General features: G+C 35.5%; 1 protein-coding gene across 2 annotated transcripts in view; it reads left to right on the top strand.

Moving 5' to 3' along the window:
* CCDC102B (coiled-coil domain containing 102B) overlaps positions 1-24,777 on the top strand; it is a 129,581-nt gene that overhangs the window by 25,183 nt on the left and 79,621 nt on the right. The window contains exon 4 of one of the 2 annotated variants that reach the window (XM_058812997.1): positions 1,464-1,568. The exons of the other annotated variant lie outside the window; for it this stretch is intronic. Coding sequence (XP_058668980.1) covers positions 1,464-1,568 — 105 coding nt within the window. The remainder of the gene's footprint in view (positions 1-1,463; positions 1,569-24,777) is intronic. 2 annotated transcript variants of the gene reach the window in all.

Below are 24,777 nucleotides of genomic sequence, written 5' to 3'. Positions count from 1 at the left end.
GGAACAATCCCTTTTACTGTCTTCTGATAATCTCAATGAGCTTCTTTAACTTTATAACTCTTTATTTGGTTTCTAGCTGTTTTTATTTACTCAGAAATAAGGTGGGAACAGAGAAGTTTGCAATTTGATTTAGCTAGAGAATGACATTGTCACTATTCATAGGATCAGGTTATGCTGTAACCACTCATTCTCTTCGCTCAACATTCAGAATATTTTCATTATTTGCCAGAAATTGATTTTAGAATAAAAGTAACCAATCAAACTGAAAAAGCAACCTCTGTGGCTCTTTCTAAAGCCTTGTTGGCACAGATATCCTGTTTCTGCAATGAAGAAGTGTCTCACAATGTTTTCAGTCACCATTTTTATCAAACCATTGATTTTAGTTCTCACAGAACTGAAAATTGTAAAAAGCTCTTAAAATTTTGACCTTTTATTTCATGTATTCACAATTCTCTTTTTTTTTTCACCACAATTAAAAGAACTGGAACCTTTTATTTTCACAATTTTTAATCTATGTTAATCTCTTTTAATCCCCTGTTAAGAACCAGATAATAATAACTTGTTAACAGTAAGTACTTCTCGATAATAATTTTCTGAAAAATTTCCATTAGTACCTGATAAGTACCTGGTTTGTGTTATAAACATAAATTCACTTTACAATATTTTCATTTGAAGTCTGAGAAGTATTTAATGCAGCCTTGACAAAAACCTCTATGTAGTTGTCTCTGAAGAATAAATCAGTTCTTTGATAATTACTCTATGTGACTTAGTAATGTGTCTTTTTGTTGATATATTTAATTTGACCTATATTAGGATTTGATGAAAAAATTCATTAAGATATCCTAAAATAACATAACAGCATTGGCCATAAAAGATAATATTTCTCTTAAGACTATTAACCATGACCACAGGAAAGAGATTAACATGAAAACTTAAAAATCTTTCCTCTGATTATGAGGATAACTCTATGTAGTACTGAAGGTATACTTTAGAACTTCTTCAGTTTAATAACCATTCACTGCAATCCTTCTAAATTGTAAAGTAAAAACATGCTGATTTTTGTCTTTTAGAGAATAAAAAGTGAACTTTGACATTGTCAAGCCAAAATCAATCTCAGTTTTATTTAAAACATTTTATTATTATTTTAATACTGTTTTTTCAGAAATAGCAGGAAAAGAATAGGATTTTGTTACCAGTTACTGTATAGAAATTAATCTACGCTTTACTTTTTTGAAGGTACATTTGAAGAGAAATTGACTGTCTTGGTTATTTTAAAAATAAAATATTTAACTTTATGACACATGGAAAACTTACACCTTGGGCTGTTTTCTAAGGTGCCATCCTTACTCTGAGGTGAAGTCATTAGCCTCACCCAGTGAAAACCAGGGGGTTTTAATCAGATTATTCCTCTTTCTTTTTCTTTCTTTTTTGGTGATTCTTCCTCCTACCCTCAACCTTCCCAGATGGAAAGAATGCGGTGTGAGAATGCCTCTGAATGGGGAAAGAGAGAGCGACTAGAAGCAGAAAAACAAAGTTTGGAAGGAGAGACCAGAAAACTCAAAATGCAGGTAAAAGAAATTCAGGAACTTCTGGAGATGAAAAAAAAACTAAAGCAACACTACCTAAATTGAGTTGTGATCATTAAAATGCACAAAGTAGGCTTTTGGTTGAAAATAAGCTTATTTTTACTTAGTCTTGTAGTATTACTTAGTTGGATTATTTGGGGAGCATTCACACCCAAAATTACTATTTCAAAGTGTCAAAAAGTGTCCATAAAGTAAAGATTATACAAGACAAAGCAGCCCTTACTGCATCCCAGACTTAAGCAATTGGACCTCAGTGACGTAGAATTTCTGTAGGGTACAGAAACAGGAAATATTTTCTGTTCATTTTTAAAAGGTGCAGGGAGAAATGACAAGTATAACAAGACTAGGAAGCAAAAGTGAAGATTGGGAGGAACAGCAGAGATTAAGTGAGCTTCATAAGCTACAGAGTTCTGATGAAGGTCAAAGCAAGCTGTGAGACAAATCATTTCCCTGTCTTGTTGAACATCAAATCTCTTCTTAGGAGAGGGAGAACTGAAAGAAGCGCCTATTCTTATTTTTTTGTGCCTCCAAAGATCTGTTCATTTATTGTCCTGCTAAAAATGACTTGATAATTTATTCAAAGACCCTTAGCTGAGCATATTTCCTTTATTTTATGGTTCTTAATGCTGATGACTAAATAGTAATCCAGAAGGCTCCAACTTTCATTGAAATTCTGAAAGTTCAAAAAAGAGAAAGCAAAAAGGTCCGCAAACCCACGAATCAATCACTAAATGTACATATCTGATGCTATGAGTCGTATATTGACAAACAGTAGCTTTTTTATATTTGCCTGAATAACAAATCATTTCATCTAATTTATGTGCATTTGCTGCTGAATAATGACATCTAAGTAACTAGATTTAGGGTTTAGTAACTAGGTAATTTCTCTTGGGAAAGACTGAGAGAGAGGTTTTATACTTGATAGCTGTTAAATGTAATCATAAGATTTTTCTGTTTCCATCATGACTGAGCAATGGCAAATGGAAGCTCATGCATATAAGCCTACCTGTCTAAAATATTTTGCATAACAAACAATAGGTTTTAGCTTTTCTTTACTACTATTTATTTTATGATAACATATACATATCACATCATACCATATCACATCAGTACTTTCTTGATTTATTTGTAATGCAAGTAACTTGAGGTTGGAGATATGGCCAGAAAGAAGCTCATCTGCTTAGGCATATTACTATATTTCAAATCTCTGTTGCTTGGTAGGTCTGTGCTGGCTCATTTATGTGTTTGGTTTTGTTTTAAAAAACAGTTAATTGCATTGACAATTATTCAATAGCTGTGATCAACTCTCTCTGTTAGTATCAGCTCTCTCCATTAGCAAAGCACCCTTATATTTCATTTACAATAACTGCAAAACATGGAATCACAGGACAAGTCAGACTGGAATAGGTCTCATGAGATCTTCAGTCCTACCTCCTGCTCAAAGCAAGACCAGCTCCGAAGTCAGATTGAGTTATTCAAGGTTTTGTCTAGTGAGGTCTCAAAAACATCCAGGTCTGCACGACCTACTCGGGGCAGTGGGTTTGTGATGGCCTGACCCCAGCTGGCAGTGAAGCTCCCACCCAGCCTCATTCACTCCTCAGCAGTGGCTTGGCAGGCAGAATTGGAGGGGCAAAATTGAGAAAAAAACCTGCAGATTGAGATAAAGACTAACTAATAACTGGGAATGGGGAAAAGGGAAATGAAGGAAAAAAAAAACAAGAGATGAAGAATGGACCAACACCACCAGCAGACTGATTGCCTAGCCAGTCTAAGCAACAGCTGCTTTGGAAAAAACATCACCATGTTTATTCATCACCAAGAGTCCTTTTGCAAGGGACTCTTCCTTCCCCGGTGTAGGACTTTGTCACTGCTAAATTTCACAAGGTTCTTGTTGGCCCCTTTCAGCTTAACAACAGAACTTCTTGATCCCATCTACAGGAAAGGACATTGCTCCTGCCTGCCCCAGCCTCAGAGGGACACAGCAAGACCTTGATGGGAGCATTTTCCCTCCAGAGCTGTGAACTGAGCATGTGATGTGTTTCTCCATTTAGGCTGGGAACCATGCCCTGCATCTTCCCCCAAGGCTAAGCTCTCTTGCAGTCTTCAGAGGCATTTCCAGCCAGATCTCCTTGCCAGAGTCTGGCATAGAATCCTAAGCATTCTTCTCACTGTGTCCAGGGCTCCTGGCCTCTGGCTGCAGAGAGGAAGTGGTACCACTAAAAATGACACAAAACACCCATTGACAACATGAGTAAAATTAAAGAGCAACAGGATTAAAGTGCTGTGGCAAACCCTTAATGAGAAAATTTACCTTGCTGCTGCTATTAAATGAAAAACAGGTGTTAAGAAAGGAAAGAGTTCCTTTTTCAAGAATTCCATCCTAACTCAATTTAGGTGGAACCTGTCTACTCCTTTGCAGACACATTCTAGTGTCACTTGTTGAACTTTGCTAAATTCTTAGACTGTTTCTGATTTTCTCTAATACTATAAATAACCTGAAAACAATTGCTTTGACTTCTGGTTCAAGACCCTTTTATTTCTGGGATGGTAGCTTCAAGTTCAAATAAAATAACATTATAAGCAGGGTTAGAGTAGTAAAAAAGAATGGCTGCTCTAATGTGGTTGATGGTTAGATGTCTAGGTCAGCAAAAATTGAAACTACAGCTATTTAAAGGTCTTTGTCCATCTTTATGTGTATGATTATGGCTTTATTCAAAAAGTAAGCACAAGACATACAGCTAATTTTTCATAGAATGAATCCTAAAGCAAAATGTAGTTGCCTAGTATCCTAGTTTTTTTCTAAAACCTCCATTTGTGAGATTATTTGGATCATCCATTGTGGTTGTTTAAAACAATATTCAGTGTTATTATTTGATATATGGCTGATTTGTACTTGTAGAGGATATCAGCAAACAATAGCAATATTTTTTTATTTAGTAATGGTTTTAGTAGTACTAAAAACATGGTATTGATACACAGAAATTAAATCCTTATATCCTTGTCTAAACAGTTTCATGCTGACAGTTATCTTTCTCTTTAATATGTATACATACCTCCAAAGGACACAGACTTTGTGAAATCTCTTGCCACTTATGGTAGTAAACCATGTAGATTGAAGTTCTGAATCTAAAATGTAATATTAATTATTTCTTTCAAAAAGTATGAGTCTTTAATATTATTTTTAGCTGGCAGTTTGTTGGTTTAAAATGCTTCCCCATGCAGTTTTTGAAAGGTTAAGTTCTGTTGTACAAGATGAACGGAATTGATGAAACAATTCAGATCAGACATTGTTGCTGTGCAGTTTTATTGATTGTACTTCTTGAAATGGAAAATACCATTTAAATTAATAGATGTATTATTTGACTGATATCATGGTAAGAAATATTAAATGGATCTAACTGGTTCATCTAGGAAGGGATAGCATGAAAAAAACCCACCTTGTTGATGGTGTAAATCAATACCCAAAACATGATGTTTATGGAAAAATATTTTCTCTTTCATCTGTGAATATGACCTTGAAACAAATTTATAAATTAATTTTGAGGAATATTCACTATTCTTTTGTATTATCTCTAATGATTATGGTAAATAGCTGGCTATGAAATATTAAATTAATGGAATATATTCATGGACATGTTAAATTAATGGAATATTCAGTGGACCTGAATATTGAACTGTGGAGCTTGTGGATGCATGAAATAATTTTTATTTTAAGTTTGATTTCTAGCTGTAGTATGATAAGGTTATTATGTTGTTAGCAAAAAACCCATATATCTGTGGGGTTTGTGAGAGGAGCTTAGGAGCTCCCCCATGCCAGACACAAGCAGCTCCAAGTGGCTCCAAAGGAAACCCAGTGGCCAAAGTCGAGCCATTGTGAGAGAAACAACCCTGCAGACACCAAGGTCCGTGAAGTAGGAAGGGGAGGAGTGCTCTGGCAGCCAGGGGATGGATTCCCCTGCAGCCCATGGTGCAGGCCCAGGTGAGGCAGCTGTGCCCCTGCAGCCCTGGAGGTCCATGGTGGAGCAGAAGGCCATCTTACTGCTGGGCCCTGTGCTCTGAAGGAAGGGGCAGCCTGTGAGAGCACGTGCAGGAGCAGGCTCCTGGCAGGAATCCCAGACCCTGCGGGACCCACTCTGGAATAATCTTCCTTAAAAGTCTTTCTGCATGGAAAGTTCCCATCCTCAGCCAGTACTTGAAGAACTGTGTGGCCTGCAGGAAGAAGCCACGCTTGAGCAGTTTGTGAAGGATTGTATCCCATGGGAGTGACACCCCTCACTCTGATACAGGGAAACATGTGAGGAGGAAGGAGAAGCAGAGAGAAAATGCATCCTAACATTCCTCTTCTGTGCATAGACAGAAGAGGTAGTGTAGAAAATGAGTACAGAAGTGATGTTGAGCCTGAGAGGAAGGGTGAGAAGGAAGGTAGATTTTAGTTTTTTCTTTGTTTTTAACTATTCTACTCTATTTTTAACAGGTAATATATTTAATTTTACACTAGGCAAGTCTATTTTTGTGAGGTAACTTGATCTCAATCCATGAAACCTGCTCTCTTGCTCTCCACTCCTGTCCTGTAGAGGAAAGGTGTGAGAGAGCAGCTGGGTGGGTATCTGGAATTCAGTCAAGGTCATCTCATCATAGTGTCAGAGGTGGGTGTGTTCTTCACATTTCACAGGCAAAAGTTACTTTTAATGATGCAACTTCATTGAGGTTGATTTTCCTTGTATTTGTAAAATATAGAAATATTATCCTCTGTCGCCCTTCCCTTAGACCTTTTCCTTTCCTCCCTTAGAAGTGAAATGGGTATTTCTTCTTTCTAAATATATGAGGCATTTAATGATGGTTTTCTTATATGCAGAAAATAATTCATCTGTTGTAGCCTGAAGTCTTCCTTAGCCATGAAGTCCTCCTAACAGTATCACTGTGTAAGTCTTCCTAACAGTATCACTCTATTTTTTATGGTTACAAAGTTTTGGTGTAGGAATAGGAACAATGTGAATGACATTCTTCCTTACTTTAACTAAAAAACCAAAACAAAACTAGTAAAGGCTATAAGATGAAATTGCTGCTCCTTAAATCTATCTTTTTAGTTGAACAAGAAATCAAAGTTCAATCAAAGTTCAAATATTCCCTTTTTTTTAAGATCTAGAAAAATCAAATTAAGAAAAAATCCAAGATAAAAATCCTCTGTCTCTGCACATCTCTAAAGATGTTATAACACAACTGTACTCACTTCAGATTTATTTTTTAATAAAGGCTAGACCACTAAAGTAGCACACTTTTGATGAGAGACAGCCTTATTGCTCTGAGCTGCACAGAAATGTATCACAAGTTATTAATTAAAACAGCCTTTGCAAATTCAGTTGAAAAATCAAATTTAAGTAGTCAAGAAAAATAAATGGAGCAAGATAAAATGAAAACTGCTGCAGCTGCATAAACATACCTTTACATTTTGGTTAAAAGACTTAATGTGGCTTTAAGACAAATTCTTTCATCATCCCTGCTTGAATTCGTATTGCTTTAATTCAGAGTGATTTTGTGCACATTAATTATTTCTAAAGGAAACCATGTGGGAAGTTCTGCTTCAGGTGTGGACAGTCCTTGCTCGAATCCCTCAGAGAGCAGACATGGCTGGAGCACTGAAGTTTTTGGGATGGCCTAATGCCACATGTGGATTAAGGGCCACAGGAGCAGGAAAATCTTGACTCCTGTCTTTATGTTTTGTCATGTTTATGTTAACTTTTGCTGCTCTGGTCTGTTTACCAACTTCTGCTGTGCTGAATCCGGGGTGTGAGTAGGGCCAAATGTGGAAGGAGCTGCAAACTGCTTCCTTGTCAACAGTGAGCACATTCAGAGTGTGCAGATGTGGTCTGTCTGCAGGGTCTCTGAATGCCTGAGCAGTGACAGAGGAGGAGTTTTATGATTTGCCTGGATGATAAGAGAGGAATTCAAATACTTAAGGGTTATATTAATTGCCACATGTTTAATTCCTAGTTTTGTGTCACAGATCTCTTGGACTGAGTTGTATTTATTTTTTACTGTTCATCAGAGCAAAACTCGAGAAGAGATGTAATTATGGTAATATTGTTAAACCCTTTGACATTCATCTAGCACTGTTCATCCAGTGGAGAAATAGATTTGTTTCAACAAAAACCACTGGGGCTGGTTGTTGCAATGATAAAACAGTACAGGCTGCACAATTTGCTCCCTAAATGGATTTCTAAAACACAGTATATTTTGTCAGAATTACAACATGGAGTACTGTTGTTATTATATGGTTTTTTCCTAATTACTTTCTGGTGAAATGCTCATTTCAATTCCTTAGAAAATTGTCTAAGTTGTAGAGCTAAAACTAAGAAAAATAGAGCTTTACAGATATGTTTCCTCTAGCAAGTGATGCTGATATTTAATAAAAGACAGGGAAAAAATTACTGGATTACAAACTGTTTTAGGTCAACACTCAGCACTGTACTTTTCTCACAAGTTTCCAGTTTCAAAGATATTAAATTCAGAATTCTTGACAAGAAAAGCTGAAAGTTCAAGAACAGATTTAAAAATTAATCTCTCATTTGCATCTGAGTAGTGGTATAACTTTAAAGCATTAATATGCTTCAAATTTTTAATTTAATTTTATTATTTTATCATCAATTTTCTAACTTCTTAAATGGGTCTGTAAATTGTAATGATACATTTTTCAAAGTTCTTATAAATATTTTTAATTACACATTTTATTGTGATGATGGAAACCAGAAAAGCTATAAGATTTTTTTGATGCATGTGTATAATTAGCTATTTTATATTTATTCTTTCTTTTTAGAAAAATATTTATTTGACTTTTATTTCACTTTATTTTACTTTTATTTCACTTAAGGATAATACCTTTAGTACTGTTCTGTAGTTTCCCAACTCTGTTGCACCACCTCCCTCCCTGTTTTTTCCAGTCAGTAGGAAAAGCTTGCTTTAGAAAAGCCAGTTACATTTTTTTTTTTTTTTTGCAGAGTAGCATGAGAGTATTTGCAGGCCATCAGAATAAAAGTTCATCTAGCCCTGTATCCCATTTCTGACATTGACTAAAAATGGGTATGTACAGAATACTTGCTAAGAGCAGCACAGGAATACTGTCTCAGAGAACTGTCATGGGCTCTTAGCAACTCATGTCTGAGAAGTTTCCAGAATGAGATCAGTGTTTTTCAACTCTAATGCTTCTTACTGAATTTTTTTTGGTAATTTTTATAAAGTATTTTGAAGCACATGTTAATTTTTAACATCCGCTATGCCCTGCCATGAAAAATTGTAAATTCAGCTGCACATTAGGAAAATATTTACACTGTTTGCCTTACATCTACTTTTACATTTTCATGATACTGAAACAGAAAATTAATTCAGTTCCCTCTTTCTTCACACCATCACTGATATGATCTTCCAACACCATGGAAACTGCTCAATTATTCCTCTCTTCTTTCCCTTCTCACTTATTTTTTCCTAATTCAGAAACTAGGTATTCCTGTATGTAAGGGCATTTTTTTATGTCAGCTAAGTTTCTCTAAGAATCATTGTGAAAGATCTTTGTGAAATTATATTTGAAGGCCTGCCAAGACCTCTGATCCAGCAGAGTCAGTTTATTGACTCATTCAGAAAACTGGCATAAGTTAGTAAACCCTAAGATTTTTTGAATAAAAATTGTTTTGATTCTTCCTCAATAAATCATATTTGCCCATGCCTTATCTTATTTGTAACTAAGAATATCAATATCAGTTCTTTCTGGGCTTTTTTATATCCTCTTGAAGCATTTTAAAAATTGTCCTTGTGTTAGCTGTTTCCTAGGCTTTTTGAATTCTTTAATGTCTGATATCCCAGGACTTTTTAATGACCCATTTTGTCTCCTTGATTTATGACAATGTTCAGTTTGAGATAGATCCTCTGATGTAACCCATACATATATATAAAATATGGACATTGAATTATTTATTTCCATGCTTCTCCTATGTGAATTCAGAGGAAACTCAAGTAGATTTCTTGTTTCCTTAATTTTTGTAATTTTCCTTATGTAATTGTCAATAAACTACAGGTTTATTGCTGTTGGTTTGTTAGAAAAAGGATTAATAATAGTTTTTAGAATTTCTGTAAGTTGTTCCTCCTATCCAATTTGGCTTCTCTTAGTTATCATTATAAAAGTACTGCCAGATTTTAAGATATATTTTTCTCCCTTGTAAAAAGATAATTACACTATTCATGTGATATAATATTTTATATAGTTCCCTTATGAAATAACCACAGTAAACCCTACCCCAGAATACATATATATGTGACATTGATTTAACTTTCTTCTGCTCTATTGTCAGACTTGAATATGCTTTCAAATTGTTCCCAAAATCTGTAATAAGATAAAATTCCAGTCTTTAATTCCCTTTTTCCTCCCATTTTATTATTTCCTAAAATATTTTTCTTAACTTTATTGCTGTTGATAGACGGTCAGAAATTTTACTTGTTTTTTTTTTTTTTTTTTTTTTGTCTCATGATTGTCATTTGGTAAAGGGGAAAATGTGCATCCAAGTGTGCCAATGCTCTGTTCAAGTTTCATTCCTTTGAATCCAGCCTGTCAAATCTGATTAATCAGTCATTAATCTTTTCAGTTACATAGAAATTTTGGCCCTGTGTGAAATATCTGAAAGCTTGTCTCAGTTGTCAAGGTAATTGCTACAGTTACTGAATATTTTAAAATACTTCCTCTGTTTAAATTCCAGCTTCTTTGAAGTAGCAGACTTTCAAATTCACTTGTTACAGGAAAAGGAGTTGGACTTATCTTTGTGGGGGCCTTCTAACTCAGCATATTCTGTGATTCAAATTATTTTTTCAGAATAAGTAAAAAACTATTTATTAAAAAGTAAGGAGAGGCTAATTCAGCCTTCAATTTGGGACGTGTTTTAATAATCTTGGAAAAAGAACAAAAGGAATTGTTCCTCAGCAGTATCTCTCTCAAAAATGCATGCTCATGGATTTGAACATTTTTGACATTTGGAAATTTCAGTTCTTTAAACAGTCAATAGTAGATGTTTGGAATATCTTGTGCTTTGCCTTGCTGTGCTATGCATAGCTCATTGCTTTCAGAACAGCTATCTTGGGTTATTGTGTTCATTGAAGAGATCATGGCTCAGCTGTCCCTGATCTGGTCTCACTTTTTAACCCTTTTAGCCAAGTTGGTGTAATGATATGTCTCTATGTAAACCTTCATAATGTTTCTTATTCCTTCTTTCTTTCCTTTTCCTCCCTCCCTCCCTCCCTCCCTCCCTCTCCTCCTTCCTTCTTCTCTTACTCATTAATCCCTTCCTCCCTTCCTCTTTTACTTATTTGTCCCAGTATATCCAGCTCAAGAAGTGGGACAATGCAAATCTCATGACATTTAACAAAACCAAGTGCAAGGGGAGCACCCGGGTCAGGGTAACCCCAGTACCAACACAGGCTGTGGGATGAACAGACTGAGAGCAGCCCTGTGAGAAGGACTTGGGGCTGCTGCTGGGTGAGAGGCTGGACGTGACCCAGCAATGTGCTCCTGCATCCCAGCAAGCCAGATGTGCTACATCCAAAGCAGTGTGGGCAGCACAGCAAGGCAGAGGACTCTGCCCCTCTGCTCTGCCCTGCTCTGCTCTGGTGAGATTCCCTGGAATGCTGCATCCAGCTCTGGGGCCCTCAACACGAGAAAGACATTGAGCTGTTGGAGCAAGCCCAAGCCACCATGATCAGAGGGATGGAGCTCCTCTTCTGCAAGACATGGCTGAGAGAACAGAGTTTGTTGAGTGTTGGAAAAGAGTGGGCTCAGGGGTGCTGCTTGCAGCCTTCCAGAATCTAAGGTGGGGAGACAGAAAAGGACTTTCTACAAGGATGCGTAGTGCAGAAAAACGCGGAATGGTTTCAAACTGGAAGAGAGTAGGTTTGGATTAGATATTAGGAAGCAATTCTTTATTATGAGGGTGGTAAGGCATGGAACAGGCTGCCCAGAGAAATTGTGGTTGCCCCATCCCCAGAAATGTTCAAGGCCAGGTTGGATGGGGTTCTGGGCCACCTGGTCTGGTGAAGGATGTCTCTGTCTATGGCAGGGGTTTGGAATCACACGATGTTTAAGGTTCCTTCCAACACAAACCATCCTATTACTCTCTAATTAAAGGGAAAAAGTAAACTAAATCTAATTGGAAATAGTGGAAACAGTCTACTATTTCTTCATTAGACCTTATTAAAAAAAAAAATTGGCAATACTTTGACGCTTGAGAATTTCATAAAAATTTAATCCTGTGCCAAAGAAGAGAACAGAAATAACAGCTTTTATTTAGTTATTATTTAAGGTAATTTTATCAAGATTCAATGAAGACAGGTAGTCCTCCAACAGCATAAATACTTATCTATGGATGTGAACACCTCTTGTCTGACCTCATCTCTTCCCATATGCTTTGCTTTTCTCAGTTTAGGAATATTTGCCTTTTTCTGATCCAGAAAATTTGTGATGAAGGAAAATAATAGTTTATGTAAGATAACCAAAGTTATTTCTCTACCTAAAGGCAAATTCCTTTTTTTCTGTTTTTTTTTTTTTTAATTTTTCTTTTTTTAAGATGCTTTGACCAGAATTTTATTTCTACTTGATGATACTAAGGAAGTTCTTTTGTTATAGTCTGAAACTGCACTTGTTATTGCAAAAACATTTTTTTGCAAAGAATTTCCTTTTTTTTTGTATATATAACATCTAATATTTCTAGTATCTTTGTTTAATTATAGTTGGGAAATGAATGTGTTAAAAAACAATTTCAAGACATTCTCAAGCTGTGTTGACATATAACATAATTGCAAAGGAAAATAAATAGTCTTCAACATTATTTTACCTATTATCAACATGCAGAAATATCAATCATGTAGTCATTTAGCAGAAATTCTTAGATAGCATAATAAATCCTTGCTCTCAGCCATACATCTTACCAAGGATATTTATTTTCACATTACCAAATGTGTAATACAAATGAATTGCAACCATGTTGGACGATGCAATTTCTTTAGTGCCAGATATTTAATAGACTGTTTTACACTATGCTTAAGCATGTTGTAGAAACCCTTACAAATGTTATCTTAGAAAACATTTTTCTGTCCTAGGGTTTTCCAGGGTCCTTATAATTTTGCAAGTGATTAGTCTGTGGAGACTTCTTTTTTTTTTGCCAGTGTTGTAATGGCTGTAAATATTTAGAATCCAGAATTCTTCTTCTGTTGCACTACTGTAATTTCAGTGTCAGCGTCAAAACCAGTATGTTAACCTCTACCCCAGTATGTCAGAGGGGCACCCATTCCCTAAGGGAAACAGAGTCACGAGCTGAGCAGCACTTACTTTTTGTTTCCAGCAGAGTATTTTGTCCAAGCTTTATTAAAGGTCCTTTCTCAAGGGGGAGCAGGGGCATGCCCTCAGCTATACTGCCTCTAAATTGGCCCAAAGCCCAGGCAGCCCAGCCTCTGCCCTTGGAGCCCCTCTGTCCATCATTTAGTATCAAGTGACTGTATCTGAATTAGTACTTGGCTAAGAGGCTGTAGAACTGTTGAACAGGGATTGTTTCAGCCCAGCCAGATTCACCAAAATAATAAGTTTCTTCTGTTCAGATTGATTAAATGTGAGGTGGTTTGTTTTTGTTTTTTATGAGTTTTTTAGTTTTGTGGGTTTATTTGTGAATGTTGATTTGTTTTTGTAGTTTGTTTTTGGGGGTTTTTTGGCGTGTTTTGGTTTTTTGTTATTTTTTTGTTGTTGTTTGTTGTTCTAGTAAATGAATCAATTAATAACTTTTATGTCATGTTGAAGGTCAGCACTGGTGATGGCTGACCTTCAAATGGAAATGACTGTAATGGGCTCCTGTATAGTTGAGTGGAAATACCTTTTACCAAGTCTAATGGCCTAGAACTGATAAGTTTAAATCAATTACTCTACATTCACACTCTTGTGGTTTTAATATTACTGGGTGTAAAGGTATCTGCAGTTCTGAATTGTCTTAGACATTTACAACTCATCACACGGCACACCATGATTGAAGAAGGTGCTTTTTCCTAAGTAATATTTCCAGCTAACTAAGTGGAAGTGAATGCTTTTGGCAGTTCTGCATCCCTGGCTCCCATGGTATAAGGCAGATCAATTTACATGAAGAATATTGTTGGTAAAATCTGAAAGGTCATGGTACTCAGACATACATAATAGTCTGCCTTCTGAAAAATCAATCTGTCTGCATTGATTAGGTGAGGAAAGCTATTGATGTTTCTGTTTGTTTCAGAAACTGATGGTTGTGCTGAGAGTAAACTTTGTTTTCATTGACCTTACTGGGACTTCTTAAGTCTAATAAATAAAATATTTCATTTTATATACCAGAATAATCTTTATGATTTAGAAAATACTGACTCCATAAATTAAAAAATTTTAGGAAAATGTCCTATAAAGAGAAAGAACATAAGATCCTAGAGAAAAATAATGAGGCATTTTAAAATTTTTTATTTCCCAACAAAGCTGGATTTGATTCTACTTGTTTTTGTTTCCACAACACTCCACAAAAATCTTGCAGCTTATAAACTGTTCCATTTGTTTCCATCAAGATGTAATAAAAGCTTCAATAATGTAAAAAAAATTGTGGTGTTCATACTAAAAGATGAAAGATAGTGAAGATAACAAAAAGCCTTGAATGCTTATGGGATTTTTTTGATGAATGTATGCATCCCCTGCAATAGGAATAGAGAAATGTCAAAGAAATTATATGACCTGACACCATTGTGACTACAATGGTGTCAGGGCACTACTTCTGTTACTAAGTGATTAGGTAACAAAGGGTTGGAAATATATTTTCTGATTTTCTAGTAATTTTTCCAGTATATTAGTTAGTTCTTATCCAAGAAAAAAATTATTTTCTTCCAAGTGCTTATTTTTCTGAAATGTTTCAGGTAATGCAATTTAACCTCTAATTTTTTTATAAAGAATTTACTACTAGTGATCTAAATACACAATGACAAGAGGTTTTCAATACCTTTCTGAGTGTGTGGTGCTTACTAGCTCCTAAATGCAGATAAGTTAATTTCACTGAACAGTGGATGCAACTCATACAGAAATGTTAAATCAAATGCTTCAGGATAAGCCTATATTAAATTTCACAAGAACCAATCAGGATCATGTGCATGAAGCAGAAGTTTTACACTTTGGAATGCTGAAGGTCAAATGCCAATCAAGGAGAAGTTGTGAAAGCTGGACTTTATGAGGAGAAATGTCTAGAAATAGTTTCATTTAAAAAAACCCCTTTGTTTTTTCTTTCTAAAGAAAACAAGATTTTTCTCTAAATACTGGATCTGATTCCCTAACTTGCATACAGTACTTTGGAAAAATAAAATATATTCTATATAATTTTCTATAATTTTCTGAGTAGGTATATTTATACTATGCATTTGTGTTTTGTCCATTATAAAAATGTGTTCACATATTGAAAAAGTAAAAAAGAATCAATTGATGAAAAAAACCCTCCAAAATATCTGTAATTTAAACAATGTAATATTTTAAATGAAGTTTTAAAAAATACTGGTGTTCAATTTTGTAAGCCAAGACTTCACTTGTTCTTTGTATTCTCTAAATTATTAAATGTTCAAATACATAAATGGTCATACAAAACTAAACACAGAAAAATTTTTTACTTATTTGGGGCTTCTTGTTTGAACCAAGAAGAAGAATATGGAATTATGATTTAAAATAATACAGCTTTAAAAATGATTGTAAACATATTTGGATTGAAAGCACATTCCACTTTAGGCTGTTTTATGAAAATGAAAGAGTTGTTAGCTGGTGTGTTATAAATGTACATTTTATTTTAAAAAAGCTTCTTTGGGGTTTGAATTGTTTCTGCATAGAAGGTAAAAATAAGTTTTCTGAAGAGGCGTGCGACAAGGGAGGAACAAAATTTAGAATTTTTTTATCCTAAAACATTGATATGAATGACAAAGCAATTTAAAAAATACAGATCTGTTACATACTGCCATGTAGCATATATGGAATAATAGAATCAGAGAATCATAGGATGGTTTACATCGAAGGGACCTTAAAGACAATTTATTTCCATCTCCACTGTCATGGTCAGGGTCAATCTCTGGGCAACCTGTTCCAGTGCCTCATCACCACCACAGCAAAGAATGATCACAATATCTGATCTAAACCTACCCTCTTTCACCCTGAAGCCTCCTGTCCTGTCACTACACATCCTTACAGAATGCCCCTCTCCATCTTTCTTGTAGGCTCCCTTCAGGTACTGGAAGGTTACAATTAGGTTATCCCAAAGCCTTCTGTTTCCCAGGTTAAACAAACACAATTCTGTCAGCTTTTTCTCATAGGAGAGGAGCTCCTTTCCTCTAATCAACTTGGTGGCCTCCTCTGGACTCACTCCAGCAGCTCAATGTCTTTCTCATATTAAGGACCCCAGAGCTGGATGCAGCACTCCGGGTGGGATCTCACCAGGGCAGGGCAGAGCAGAGCAGAGCAGAGCAGAGGGGCAGAACTCCCTCCCTCTGCCTGCTGGCCGTGGTGCCTTGGATGCAGCCCAGGGCACATCTGGCTTGCTGGGATGCAGGAGCACATTGCTGGGTCACGTCCAGCCCCTCACCCAGCAGCAGCCCCAAGTCCTTCTCACAGGGCTGCTCTCAGTCTGTTCATCCTACAGCCTGTGTTGGTACTGGGGGTGGCCCTGACCCGGGTGCAGCCCCTTGCACTTGGTTTTGTTAAATGTCATGAGATTTGCATTGTCCCCCTTCTTGAGCTTGTAGAGGTCCCTCTGGATGGCATCTCATCCTTCAAGTGGGTTAACTGCGCCACTCAGCTTAGTGTCATCTGCAAATTTCCTTTATCTTTGTCATTAATGAAGATATTAAATGACTCTGGTCCCAGTAGAGACCAGTACAGAAAAATATAGTTTGGTTTTATAAATACTAATGGTAGAAATAGAAACAAGAATATTTTGTAGTGGTAGGGAATCATAGGAAAATTGTGAACCATCCAGTTCATGGCATGTTCCAAAAAAACAGGAACGTTGATGTGAGTTCTACTTTCTTACATCTTCAAGCAGTAAATCAGCACAATAACAGAATCAGAAGTCTTTACAGATGCCATTTATGAACACTAAAATAGATACTATGCAATCACTTGTCTGCCTGTTGTGATCTCTTACCTGCCAGATGTATTTTTCCTTCAACACAGTAATTATTATATATTAAGATATTCAGTATCTTAAATTAAATGAGTGGTGTGTGTATAAATTACTGAGCTGTGGATTTGGACTAGTAGAAGCAGGCTGATAGAGTCCAGCATGTAGGCTGCAGTATTTCCAATCTACCTTTGAACTGTGGACAAAAGATTTGAATTTGTATTTTTCTTATTTTTAAATAGTGCTGCTGGGCTAAGGAACTTGCACTGGAGTATTTGTTGAGTTTGGCTCCAGAGAAAGAGGAGCTGTTTCATAAGATCAGCTAAATTGATATTTAGAAATGTCACCCGTGATATGGTGGCCTTTTCTAATATATCCCAAGGCAAATATAACCTTTCACTCAAAATTATGTACTTGTATAGTCTATTTCTTATTTGGAGTCCTTAATATTTAGATGATTTTACAAAAAAAAAAAAAAAAAAAATTAAGCAGATCTACCTTTTTTTTTTTTTTTTTGCCTCTCAACATCATTGATTTATTGATTCCTATTTGTATATATGGTAGAAAGCATGTCCTTAGCATGGTAGGAAATGGTTGAGCAGAATTTGAATGTTTAATTGAATGATTCCTACTGAGAAAGGGAAAAATAGGCCTTATTGGATTGGGCAAAAAGGAATTGTTGGTGTGAGAAACATATGGGAAATGGTGGAAAGAATGCATACTAAACAAAAAAATGTATTATATGGTGCTATCTTTCTATGCATTGTCCTCGCAAGACAGGAGGAATGCAGCAATAGTTTAATCTTTAAACTTTTTTACCTTTTCTCTGTATTGTGTCCTCTCACCTTTTGCCCCAGCCTGCTGCAAAACCTCCCCCAATGATACCAACAAATGTTGACAGGAAAATTATGCTGCTTTAGAATAGTCCTTGGGTAAATTGCTCAGGAGACCTGTCAAAAATGCCTTACAGCTCTCATAGCACAGATATTAAAGTTTCCTTCTGGGTGATCTAAGGGAAGAATAGTGCTACAGTAGAAATATTACCCTGGCTTTGGATATGCTCTGTAAATTCCTTATTGTGAATTTTTTCCACCATACTGTACTAACTCAATTGCTTCTAGGAATATATAAAAATTATACCATTTTGGGGTGGTTTTTTAACCCTTTTTGCCAGGTAGCATTTCCATGTTTTTACTGCAAAGATCTATCATTCACAAAAAACTCCAATGACCAGTGGGACAGAAAAGTTTAATATGTAAAAAAAATAAATTAATAAGTATGAATATATTAATATGTTGTGCTAATATAATGTGCTAATGTGTATTTAGGACAACTTTATGGAATTGCTTACACAAGCTACTAAGATAATTTAGATGGGAACATGACTTTTAACTTTTCCATATGGATTAAATGTACAGCAGCTCTGTGGAATGGCAAACTGATCTGGATTAATCTATGCATTAGATATATTTGATGACATATGAAGGACTGTATTTACAGAAGGACTGTAACTGGCAAAACTAATGGTTTTGTCAGTGTGATAGCACCCATCTCAAGATGTAGTACAAGGCTGCAATAAAAAAAAAAGCAAGCAATAAACAATACTGATGTTTTATGTTAAGGTGTTCATACCTCTTCTCTTCCCCGCCCACAGAAATTATATTCAAGTGACATTCAGAGGTCTTCTCAATAGATGCTTGGTAGTGGTCTTGTTCAAAATAAAAATCTTGAATTGATTACAAAATTTACTGAAAATCTGAGGATCCAGGGCAAGTCCATTATGTATATCAGCTTCATAAGACTTGTGCAGTCTTGCCTTGATTTTGGGAAAAACAGATATTGTGCTGCAGTACTCTGCATTGTTGGTTTGACCACACACAGTAAATTGAGATGAGAAAAATGTATTGCCTGTCCTGAATGTGCTCCTATCATCTGTGCACATCATACTCAATAGAGCTGACTTGGAAATTTTAATTTGTTGTACTCATTTTGCTGAGTAGGACAGCTGTTACATGCTGCTGAACACTAGGGCAGTATGTCTACCTGAGAAAGGTAAATAGTGAAAAAAACAGATTTTTGCTATGTAGTTTTCCTATTCTTAATGCCCTCCCTTCTTCTTCCTCCAGCTTTGTATGCTGAGCATGACATGGTATGGGATATCTCTTTGTCCAGTTGGGTTCAGCTGTCCCAGCTGTGTTCCCTCACAGCCTCCTGCCCATCCCCAGTCCCCTCGCTGTCAAGGCAACACGAGAACAGAAAAGGCTGGGATTCTGTGCAGGTACTGCTCAGCAACAGCTGAAGCAGCTGATGTCACAACACTGTTCTCTCCAGTAATTCAAAATACAGCATTGTAGGAGCTGCTATGGAGACAAACAACTGTGTCCCAGCAAAATAAGTACAACTATGAAAGATTCCTTCAGGTTACATTGATCTCTATTTTGAGGATGATTTAATGCAGTGTTACTTTGCTTAAAACGAGACATCATTTGTCTGTCAATAGCATCTCTTTCAATACTTTATTTTACTTCTTTATTTTGATAGAATGTAGGCAATGAACAGAAAGAGTGAGAGAAACTAAACTATGTCAATGATATATACTTATTTAACTATGTTTATAGAGAACTATCATTATGCATTTCTAATTGGACATTTGCTTCTAATAGTTTTGTCAGATAGAGATTCACAGCCTTTAGAACAACAGCTTTTGGCTATAATCTGGAGGTGGACCAGGATCCCTGTACCCATCTTTATTAAAAAATAAACATTCCATCTGCTCTTTTTTTTGTACATAACATATGGTGACAATAACAAAGTAATAATACCTAGGGGGAGAAGTTCCATCTCTCTGTATAGCTAAGGATGGCTGCATAATACTGTGAGATTCTGTTACTGTCATTCCGTTACAATATGTTACAGAGGCAAAAAATACATTTTGTTGGTCTGTATCTATGATGTCTGTGGTAATGTCATGATCATAATGTAGTAACATGAAAAGTTTTGTGATTTGAACAGGATTGCATTAGAAAATTACTAGTATAATAATTCTAGTTGATTCAGTCTTAGTACGGCCAAGCTAAAGGAAACAGAGCAGTAAATTAATTTATTACTATTTAAATAGCATGCATGTTTATTCACCCAAGAATCAGGAACTTTTTCCACCACATCAAAAATTCAGTGCTCCTAATAAATAATTATATGGAGCATCTCTATTGTACTTCAGTATTTTCTCTTCAGAAAATAGTGCAATAAAAGTTGAAAATACTGATTAAATGGGGGTGATACTGGGGGAGGGGGAGGAGGGAAAGGGAGATGAAATTTTACTTTAATATCACTAAAAATTACAGATTTTTGGTTACTGTCTAAATTTTGTATTTTGAATGTCTAAAGAAACAATTTTACTTCCAGATGTAAGTGCCTGACATTGCAACTAAGACAGAACTATGGCAAACAGGGGGAAAGAGTGGCAAAGTCAGAATTTACAATAAAAGTTAAAACAAGCTTATTGGCTTGCTCTTAATTGCCTTCCTTTCCCATCTAGCAATTTCTCTGTGATAGAACTTGTCCTTTTTAAATTATTGTTGTCTCTAATTACTTGACCATATTTGAAGATTTACTTTTTCAACACAATTCCTTCCTTTTTGCCATAGTTCTGTCTTAGTTGCAATGTCAGGCCCACACATCTAGAAGTAAAATTGTTTCTTCTGTTGTCAGGATTAAGAAGAAAACAAAAAAACACTGTCTATTATTGTCCTTTTGTGCTATTTTAGATTGTTCTTCAAAATATTTTTATTCTTTCCCTGTCTACCATCAACATAAGCAGATTCCATGAAATACCAGTAGAGTTCAGCTCTGTTATTTCAGTTGCTACTTCACTGTGTATCAAGAGCATTCAGAACACTTAATGGGCTTTTTTTTTTTTTCCTTAACAACTGAGTTCAGGAAAGGCCTTAAATCCCATCTCTTCCCATTTTTTGAGGGACATGCAGCTGTCATCCTATGCACTTTTTGTGTAAGTGTGCAAAATTATTTTTCACATCTCAAAATCAGAAGACTGGAATAAAGCAGAAAACATCTGGTTAGGTTGGCAGTATCTGTCAGTTTGCCAAACTATTGGCTTAATAATAGAATGTCCGTCAAAAGTAAAGAAAGAAAAAATTTTGGGGGTTTTTGTTTGTGCACCATAAATGGATATTTCTGTTAAAACCAGTGAGGACATTGAGGACATCTCAAACTTTCTTTACTTCTTGAGCCACAGCAAAGAATACTTCATTTGAATTTTTCTGGGTTCTGTGATTTTTTTTTTTTTCTTCTAAGAGGGATTAGAAGCAGAATAAAAAATAAAGTAGTCTCTTCACAAATCCAATCCATCTTGATTTTTGTTTTACTCTAGTAAACAAACTCTAGTAATAGACATTAGAGAGGAAATCATCAGTTAAATGCTGTTTAATCATATCCTTCATTGAAAATCAACTGTCACTCTGTTTAAGATTTGGACTTCACTACTCTAAGTAAACCAGTTTGTTGCCATTGTTTCAAGCATAGTAAACTTTGAAGCTGTTCCTGATTCGTTGCTTTTTCTTTTTGGGTGATTGATGAATGTTGTGGAGTGGTTGCAGTGTCAGACTAAGACAAAGAAAGAAAACAGAAAATAAATAAAGGAGTTCATAATGAGTATATCTTGAAATTAGGGGGATCACATGAAATTGGTACAAATTCAGGAAGCACATCCACAATTTGGATTATGTTATAAAGTTCATCTAATTAAAATCTAATTGTATAATCCAAAAGGTAGTTACTATCTCAGTTACAATGACACTGATATTTACAGACAAATATATAGGTAACAAAGAAAAGCTTTCAGTAGAAATACAGTTAAATTTGTAGTATGTAAATTACTCAAGTTTTCCACTTCTCTGATGTTTTTTTCATCTTTCTGCTGTCAACCTAGTATTTTAGGTTGGTACACAGCCTCAGGAGGGATGGAGTCAGGAGGAGGATTACAGGAAGCTATTGGTCCTGATTTTTTTAAATGAAGAATTTTATGATTGGTGGTGACTATTTCTTTCTTCTCAGATTTGAGTCTGTCATGGGATTTTTAATTTTTTTTTTTAAATTTTTTTAAACACACTGCCATTGTTTGACTTCTCTTTTTTTGGTTGCTGCCTAAACTGTGTTTGCCCCTTTGTGAAGGCAGTTTGCAATTATTAGTTTGCATTCTGTGATGGCCTCCTCCAACCCCAGTGTAACCTATAGGGGTAATGTTTGCTACTTATCAGCTTTATAGATTTGTCAGACCTTTGCCATAAATCATATTCACATTGCTAAACTCAATTCTCAACTCAACAAGACAAGACATGAGAAGTTGCACTGCTGAGTGAATAGAAATTCCGTGGCCTTCCATGGGTAAGGTCAAATCGCTACATGGATTGGCATCACCACCACACTCTCAGTGTAAATTTTGAGATATATTCCATGTAGACATCCTTTACTGTGTGGATTTTTAAATTTGGGGGTTGATCTCTTGTTTGGATTAGGGTTTTTTTATATGGTTTTGCAGGGTGGCTAGTTCAGCTTTTAAGGCTAATAAATGAAATTAGTTGGAAAGCTAGTTATTGATCCTCTGACAGGTAGCTGTAGCAAAGATACACTATAATTTTATTGGATTTAGCTGGGTTGGATTCTATAATCTTAAAGGTCTCTTCTAACCTAGTGATTCTGTGAAACTGTGAAATGTTCCAAATCAAGTTGCATCAGACATCAGATTTGCTGTTAATATATTAGAAGTATTTAGGAGAAAAACAACAATAATGATTTAATCTTTGAACAATTGAAAGTGAAATATAACTCAATATGGAGAACCAGAAGGAACCCTACGAGCTTATCCATGCTCCTGTTCTTTAGAATATTCAAGGTTTGATGTTTGCAGCCTTACTCAATGACCATTTTTCCTTTTTTAACTTTTCATTCAAGGGGACTGATGGACAGTGAGGTCTTCAGAGATATATTATGGAACTAATCAGCTTCAGTAGAACAGCTTGCCTTTCTCACATTTTTATTTTCCAGCTCCTACCTAATAATAAAACAAATAAAAAAAATTCTCCCTCCCTTTGGTCTAAAATGCTTTCTTCCAGTGTGTGGTAACATTTAGTTGTTTTTATGTACCTTGGCCTACACTGCTGTTTCTCAAAATTCTACTGCCTGAGGAACATGGAGTCTTAAACAAGGAAAATTTGCTATAGTGCTGTAAATCCCTCTAATTGAATGGCCCGAGGTGCACGGATTCTTTTGAAGGTAGCTTATTTAAACCCATACTTCACTATTTGTAATACATCCCAGCAGATCCTGATCACAGAGTGACCCATAAAAGCTGTGAAGTGGTTCAGCTGACACCCATAAGAGAAAGTAATTGACTTGGGAGTACAAACAAAGGTTCATCTGGCCACAGATAACTCATTCTCTAAGATATTGCAAAGACACTGCTTGGAAAGGAATTTGCTGTGACTGGAGTTAGAGAAATAAAGTCACAAGGATGAGTTTGTCTCGAAAGTTTAAAAGTGCTCAATGAAAAATGTGGAAAACAAAGAAAAAATTTTAGGAAGACTTGCCCACTGATTTTGGCTCTATTCCTATGGATTTGAATGGATTTAAACCTTTGAGCAATATTTACTGCTTTTAAGAGACAAATATGAGAAAAAATAAGAAAAGAAGAATGTAATTTCAGAGTATATGCACTATTAGGTATAAAATTTATCTTTGAATTGTTTTTTCCAGCTATTTTTGTACAAAACATTTGTAGAAATTGCACATACTTCCCCCAGTTTCTCTTTCCAATTCATTGGAAAAATGAATCATCAAAAATTCAACAATTTTATTATTCAATAAATTGACAGTTATTTATGTATTTTGAATAGAGAGGGTAATAAATCTTTTACCTTGAAAATCTTGATTGGATTGAATATGAATCCATATCTACCAACAGGTAGATGGATTCTGCCTGCTCAAATTTGCAGGTGTGTACACCAAAAATGTCTGTACTGCAATCTTATAAAGCTACATTAACTGTTGAATTTTATTTTCTATTTCTGTGTATGGGAGGATTGTATAAGAATTTTTGTTGTTTCTTCCTCTGACAATTGTTGCAGGAGACCTGAAAAAAGTTAAATGAAACATAATTGTCAGTTCTGTAACATCTAAAAAGAAAAGGGACTCATAATTTACAATATTTGCATCAGTAAATGTGGTAGAAGTGTGAGGCTATTGTCAGGGTATTCCTCAGGCTTGCTAAGCAGAATTTCTTATTTGGCATTTTAAATCTGTGGAGACCTGCCCTTGTTAAATAAGAGTCACATGTAAAGCTAGGATTGTCTTAGCTTGAATTCCATCCCCATGTAGATGTCTTTGTTAAAATAAAAGTAATACAGGCAACAGACTTTCGACCCAGATTAAAGGTATGTGGATCTGCTCAGTGATTTTATTTTATGTAAAGAAAGGTGGTAACATCCATTTCTTACACTCCGTGTGGGTAAAAAATCATACTGAGTAATCTTCCTGCTTACTGATATTTGTTGGTCTTTTTGACATATCTGTTAAGGATGTTGAAAACACTTCTGGGAATTAGGAGGAGTAATTATTAAAGTTGATTAGTAATACCTTAAAGAAAATTTTCAGTGCCTTAAGAGCAGTGAATTATATGATGATAAGAGATTTTTATTTACTTCATTTAGTAAACTGACAGTCAATAAGGATGGAAGGTTTGGATGTATGCTGTATTTTATGCCTTTTATTCCTGCCCTGGAGAATTTTCAGTCTTTGTGAGTGGAATGCACGTAAGTTATGTCAATAAATAGACTATTTGCAGTGCTGTTATTTTTTCAGATTTTTCTTTTACAGTACTCTAAAAATTCCCTATTGTTTTTTTGTTCCTGACCAAGTCTGAAAACAATGATAGCCCTCAACGGGTGGTATTGGAAGGAGGTCACAACAGTATTTGCAACAAGTGTCTGCATGGCCTAAAT

The sequence above is a fragment of the Ammospiza caudacuta genome, chromosome 1 (assembly GCF_027887145.1).
Source record: "Ammospiza caudacuta isolate bAmmCau1 chromosome 1, bAmmCau1.pri, whole genome shotgun sequence".
Lineage (NCBI taxonomy): Eukaryota > Metazoa > Chordata > Aves > Passeriformes > Passerellidae > Ammospiza > Ammospiza caudacuta.
This window is presented reverse-complemented; position numbering and strand designations above follow the sequence as displayed.